The 6,340-nt window shown below is 45.0% G+C and overlaps 1 protein-coding gene across 2 annotated transcripts; it reads left to right on the forward strand.

Annotated features, from left to right (window-relative positions):
• The first annotated feature begins 3,392 nt into the window (after nt 1-3,392).
• Nucleotides 3,393-6,340, forward strand: LOC142592537 (uncharacterized). 2 transcript variants are annotated; one of them, XM_075704034.1, is made up of 5 exons: nt 3,393-3,537; nt 3,605-3,700; nt 3,947-3,994; nt 4,829-4,909; nt 5,637-6,340. In XM_075704034.1, exons 1-5 carry the CDS (start codon nt 3,504-3,506, stop codon nt 6,320-6,322), a joined length of 945 nt encoding a protein of 314 aa, XP_075560149.1. In that variant the 5' UTR covers nt 3,393-3,503; the 3' UTR covers nt 6,323-6,340. The 2 variants fall into 2 exon arrangements, with proteins under 2 accessions (XP_075560149.1, XP_075560150.1); XM_075704035.1 differs by lacking the exon at nt 4,829-4,909.

Below are 6,340 nucleotides of genomic sequence, written 5' to 3' on the forward strand. Positions count from 1 at the left end.
CTCCAATGAGAATAACCTGCGAAAGTTAAGATCATGTGTCAGCTGGCGGATCAAGAATTCCTTACTTTTTTTTTTCGTTTCTGCATCCGTTCTGCCTGCGTCTGCGGCAAAGACGTGAAGTGGGAAGGCAGATAAACAGAAATTGGTGGAGGCAGGTGGTAGCGTAATGGTTACCGTGCCCATCTCCCAAATGCAAGATGGTGCATTTGGGAGATGGGCGCGAATCCTGGTGGTTTGTTTGTGAACACAGCTTTTTGTGCTCTTTGGTGACTGCGAAGCTCAGAATGAGGCGGCATCCTGACGACAACGGTCGCCGTCAACGTAACGGAATAAGCGGGCGTGCAAAGTCACCCATAAAGCCGAAAGCAAATTCAGAGGAATTACACTATGCTCTTGCTGACAAAAAAAGAATAAAAAACGTGATGAGTAACGAGCGGTCTTGTTGAGCGAGGCTGTAGACGGATAATGTCACCATAGACAAAACCACGATTCAATCCCGGTGCTCAGCGAAAATATACATCGACAGCGTGTCAACTAGCGTGTAATTGATACTTCATTAAGGTCGTTGCGTGTTTGTGTTGGGTCTAGCAGGAGCGAGTAGTGTAAGAGACGACACTGGAGAGAAGGCGGTGAGAGAAGTCCGCGAAAAGTAATTGAGGATAGCCGTATTGAACGTCGACGCCATGTTGAATAAAGCCTGCGACTTCAGTTGCTCAGCCGCCAGAGAGGCTTGAGTGGTAGCATACCGCTGGGCGTATTTGGCAACCACAACGATAAACGCACACTTTGCGGAGGTAAACAGAGGAAAGAGACGTAGTGAGTTGGCCGCCCTTTTCGAGCTCTGGTATAGCTTGAAAAATGAATGTGGCGAAGTATGACGCACAAAATTGTATATGTCAGCCCAAATGAATCAGCGTGGTCATACCTGCGTGACACGCCATGGTGGCCTGCCACCAGGACATCATGAAGTTGCAGCGATGAGAGTTTTCATTGGGTACTTGAGAATAAGAACGAGCACATCAGAGACGTCCGAGGGACATTTCTAGGGTTCAAGATGGCAGGCGTAATCAGGCAAACATTAGAGAGTGCCTGTCTACTCTATGGAGATTACGTACGACAACAAACACAGAAAGCTTTGCTTACATCGATTTGCACATATATGGGACCCGCATAATTTTTTTGCTTTCAATTTAAGTGCTTAGGAATGGCGCTCATTAACGCATTTCCATTCATAGGGAGCAAAAGCGGCTGTCGTATCCACAGTAGAATTGATTTAAATGGCTTTAATTCGATGGACATTATATCGTTGTCAACTTCCGTGGGATTGGAGTCGTCAAAATGGGGTACACTTGACAGGGAAATCAGAAGGTTGATGAACGGCAAGAAGGCGGAAGCTTGCACAAGACCTCAGGGATAAAAGATTACTTTTTGAGCAGCTTGGTCAGGGGACCACGCAATGGTTCCCAATTCTATTAAAAATCCTCCAAAATATGAACAGAGGCCGACAAAAATGCGGGCATTTTGGGAAAAGTGAAACCGCTGGAAATTTCAGGACAGCATTACCCTAAATATAAAAGACTTAAAAGTAAGAAACTGTAACGTTGACAGGGTGGCCGAATTCTGGAACAAATAAATCAGCTGTTGAAGCAGTTCAGCTGAAACGCAATGGTGCGAAATAAGGCGAGAATGTCAGCAAGTGTTGAACAAAGACTAAGTAGGTCGTGTGGCCGACGCCAGCGCTCGGCAGCTGTCAAGCGACTGCACGTATTAGCGAGATGCCTGGTCGTCAGTAGTTACAGTATGATTCGGTCTGAAATATTGTACGCGGACTTCATCACATTGAATACAGTGCATTCTACGGTGTCATTCTTGGATGAAATCGTGGTTTTGGCAAGTAAAGCCTCATAATATGTTTTGTAACATTCGTTAAGGATGTCCTGGGCAGTCGCACAACTCTTGAATACAATTAAGTGTCAGGAGTTGCGCGTGAGGTCTTTGAATATGTCATCATCATCATCATCATCATCATCATCATCATCAGCCTCTTTACGCCCACTGCAGGGCAAAGGCCTCTCCCATTCTTCTCCAACAACCCCGGTCATCTACTAATTGTGGCCATGTCGTCCCTGCAAACTTCTTAATCTCATCCGCCCAACTAACTTTCTGCCGCCTCCTGCTACGCTTCCCTTCCCTTGGAATCCAGTCCGTGTATAATAGCTGTGTCTTACCAGTACTCACCTACGGGGCAGAAAGTTGGAGGCTTACGAAAAGGATTCTACTTAAATTGAGGACGACGCAACGAGCTATTGAAAGAATAATGATGGGTGTAACGTTAAGGGATAAGAAAAGAGCAGATTGGGTGAGAGAACAAACGCGAGTTAATGACATCTTAGTTGAAATCAAGAAAAAGAAATGGGCATGGGCAGGACATGTAATGAGGAGGGAAGATAACCGATGGTCATTAAGGGTTGAATATGTGGATAGCCTTTATGGCGTTCTATAGCTGCTAGTCTACATTGCGGCTATATAATAAAGGCGGAACGGCAACAAGGTAGAGAATGTGGAGAACATACAAATCCTGCATATATTATGCACAATAATTTTAAATAGCGTTCTTGCTTCACGCACGCTGATAACTGCCATAGGAGACTACTTTGGAAACTAACTGCAAGTACTGTATATTTCGTAGCCAAGGGTGTACCTGGCCTGGTGGCCAGTAAATGTGACCTAATATTGCGAGCAGCTTCGGCCATAGCATGCTAAAGGATGACGATACAGAGTGAAGTGACTAGCGCAGGAGTGCACAGGGGACACTAAAGACGCTACAAGGGCGAGCGCCCAGTTGGAAGTTTGCGCTTATCCTTGTCGCCTCTTTAGTTTCCCGTGTCCAGTCTTGCGCTAGTCACTTAAGCATGGAATACCAACTAGCCCGGTCTCACACCCTGCGACGACACAGGGACAGTTTGCTCAACTCTTGTTTCGTGACTTTTGTGTCAAAGTGAAAAACCAACATATCCATGTGTATGTCTTAATACTTAAGCACATCTAGATTTGCAGCTGCGGCGGTAGCCCATGAGTGCGCATTGCAAAGTAGCTAGTGAAATAATTGTGTTCACCTTAACGAATTCGATAGGGGAAAATCAAAATCCGTCCACGACGGCGTCTCTAGAAGGCGCTGTGCGATGCTCGGACGTTAACAATGGGCGCGTTAAGTTAAGGCGCTCGAGCGCGCTCTAGCCAGCAGAGTGCGCTCTTTTAAACTTAACGGCTAAAAAGCGACTTCCGGTGCGTGATTACGGAGCGCGCTCTACACGCACCATCCTGGAAACGGTGCGCGAGAGCGCGCGCCTGCTACGGCTTCCGGAAAAATGACGTGTTTTCCACTGATGCAACTCCGTTCTCCTTGCCCACTCGTTTCTCCCGCCACCGCGCAGCCGGGCGCTGAAGCAGGCGAGATCGGGAACTTGGCGTGTTGGCACGGTTGCGCTTGGCGCGAACCGAAAATGACGGCACGTTCATTACTTGCCAGACGCACAGGTACGTAACCGAATAGTCGCAGTTTGGTACCTTCTCGTCGCTACATTCATGTGTACGACTTCTTCAGGTCCTCATGTTATCATGGAAGAGGTTGGGGCAGTTGAAGTGACGTCGGTGGAAGCGTCTTTGCCCTTGGATGGCGTAGTGCACATATTCGGTGACGGTGAGTACTAATAAAAGAGGAACATCTTCAAGGACCAGTCGGTGCATTGTGACGGTTGTTGACTAATGGCGCAAGCTACGTAAAGGATAACTCACTGGGATAAACCCGAAGACAGTTGAAGCGCTTTGTGTTATCGTTCACTCGGTCTGCGCAATTAGTTAACCGCTGCACGTAATCGCACCGTCTTTGTCTGCTTTTTACATTCTGATGTCCTCTAAATATGTTTTCCTTCTTTTTTGTTTCCAGATGCTAACGGTCCTTCAATGCCACTTGCAGAGCCAGGAAACGAAGGCTGTGAGTATGCCTTGCTGGTAGTTTTTGGGGTCACGATATCCCAGCTTTCGCACTGTCATTTCACATTTCACTGTAAGCACGTAATTTTCCACGAAGGCATCGCGTCCACCTAATATACATAATTTGTTGTACGTGTAGTACATTGTGACTATAATGTAGCATCCGTGTGAGGCTATGTGTGCTGCCAAACCTTCCCACAAACCGACACGCACCTTTTTTTCTGCTAGCTTTAGTAAAGTTGATCAACATGCTGCGTCGGGCTGATTGCCGACGACGCATTAAATTTGTTGGCCGCCTTGTCACTCACTTTTTCTGCCTTTTGGCGGATTGTATGCTTTTATTATTTATTTATTCACAAATTACCCTGCAGCGCCCATAGTTTGGGCGTTAGAGCAGGGGGGTTACAACATGGAATAAAATACATTTTCACTTGCACTGTGCACTTGCTTTTCATTCAGCCTGTTCCAATGGTTAACTGGTCGGACAAAAATGAGTTAGCATACATGTTCGTCTAAGTGGCAGAGCACTCCAGGATTTTGCAATTATGATCAGTGTGCCTTGAGTTGTAACGAGGTTTCCTGAGGTAGATTTCGCTGTTAAATCCAGCATTGTTATAGTAAATCAATATGAACATTTTAACTTAAGTTTATTCCTTTATCATTTTACAGACTTTGTGTGTAGATATTGCACCCAGCATTGATAAACTGAATGCATGTCTTTTTTCTGTTATTTGTATTTGTTATTTCTGTTATTGGGTAGCATTAAGTAGTGCCACTTCGTAAAATGGTAACATAGCAGTCATGCAGCATATTTTCCATTTTTTTTATTTCCCAGGTGACCACATGAATGAGTATGACCTCTGGGTGGCCGATGATAGTACAGAGTGGGACCTGGCGGGTGACCACAATTACAACAGTAATTCCACACATAATTTTTAAACAGTGTGCCTCATCATCATCGTTATCATTTATTGTACCCTTAAAAAAGGGTCTTTCACAAGGCATTACATAAGGGGGGGGGGGGGGTTTAAGAGATACCAAAGGACATGGCATAACATGCATGTAATATTTGACAGAACAGCTGAACAAATTAATGTGAAACAAGATAATATAGTTGCTGTCAATGGTATCACGAGTAGTAATAACATTTATAGAAGATATTAAGGAATCAGATACTGAGAAGAATAAAAGTAATGTTGAATAATAGATGTATCGACAATATTACAGGCAATGAGATGCAAAGCATGCACAGTGAGGAACAAAATTACAATCATTCTTTAAACCCGACACTGTATACATGTTATTAAAAAAACGTGAGAGGCATACAAGCTTTTATTGAAAGACTACTTAGTATGAGGATCAAACAAAAGCTGATGATAAGGACACTAAATTTAGCTGCGTCATGCTCAAGAATGACAGCTGCGGGTACACTGTTCCACTCTCGAATAGCTGACTGGAGGCAAGATTTGTTAAGTGCAGGTGTAGAGCCATGAAGATGTTGGACGCTTGTTGGACCGTTGTCACTGCTGATGAAAAATAAATGAAGTATTGCCCACATTGAACTTTGTGTGCAGGCTTCTTATGCGCTGTTTTCTCTTCAGTTCTCGTCACAGATGCTGACATTAAAACTTTTATTTCTGCAGGTGACCCTAATGAAGGCTCCAGCTTTCATCGTGCTGAAGCTGGTACACCAAGGGATGCCACAAACTGGTCCCATGCTGAGGTTCTTCTTTTGATTGCAAGCTACCAGCGTCACATACTAGATTTTCATGACAGGAAGAAAAAGAGAAAACATATTTGGATTCAAATAAGCACAGAAATGAGGGAGCGCGGCTATTTGAGAACAGCCTCTGATTGCGACACGAAATTTAAAGGTCTAAAAAGAACCTATGATAAACATCGGCAACACAAGCGGAAGAGTGGAAGGGATAGGAAGGAGTGGCCCTTCTACAGGGAGATGGAGAACCTGTTGTCCTCAAGTGCAGAGTACCAAGCACCAATTTCATCTAGTATGCCTACGCAGCCCTCCACGTCAGCGACGTCACCTGGCGGTGTACAGCTCTTGGGACCGGCTCAGGAAACTCGTGGAGCCACTGGTGAGAACACTGATGGTTTTTCTGATGAGCGTTGCTCCCAACACAATGCGGCACAAGTTGCTGCCAAGGCAAAACGCCGTAAAACACCAGCAACTCTGTTGCAAGACATCCTGAGCAACATGGAGGCATGGCAGGATGAAGAACGCCAACGTTACAAGCAGCAACTAAAAATGCAAAGAATGAAGCTGAAAATGCTAAAACGCATTGTTTCAGTTTCAGTTTCAGTTTATTGAGCGTTTGAAATTTTTTAC

The sequence above is a fragment of the Dermacentor variabilis genome, chromosome 9, assembly GCF_050947875.1.
Source record: "Dermacentor variabilis isolate Ectoservices chromosome 9, ASM5094787v1, whole genome shotgun sequence".
Taxonomy (NCBI): domain Eukaryota; kingdom Metazoa; phylum Arthropoda; class Arachnida; order Ixodida; family Ixodidae; genus Dermacentor; species Dermacentor variabilis.

What these genes read in the sequence shown, in the direction of transcription:
- LOC142592537 (XM_075704034.1), top strand. Translation starts at nt 3,504, where the DNA reads ATGACGGCACGTTCATTACTTGCCAGACGCACAG. An exon ending in AGAGCCAGGAAACGAAGGCT is followed by an intron (nt 3,995 to 4,828) that starts GTGAGTATGCCT and finishes TTTATTTCCCAG; the next exon opens with GTGACCACATGAATGAGTAT. An exon ending in GGGTGACCACAATTACAACA is followed by an intron (nt 4,910 to 5,636) that starts GTAATTCCACAC and finishes TTATTTCTGCAG; the next exon opens with GTGACCCTAATGAAGGCTCC.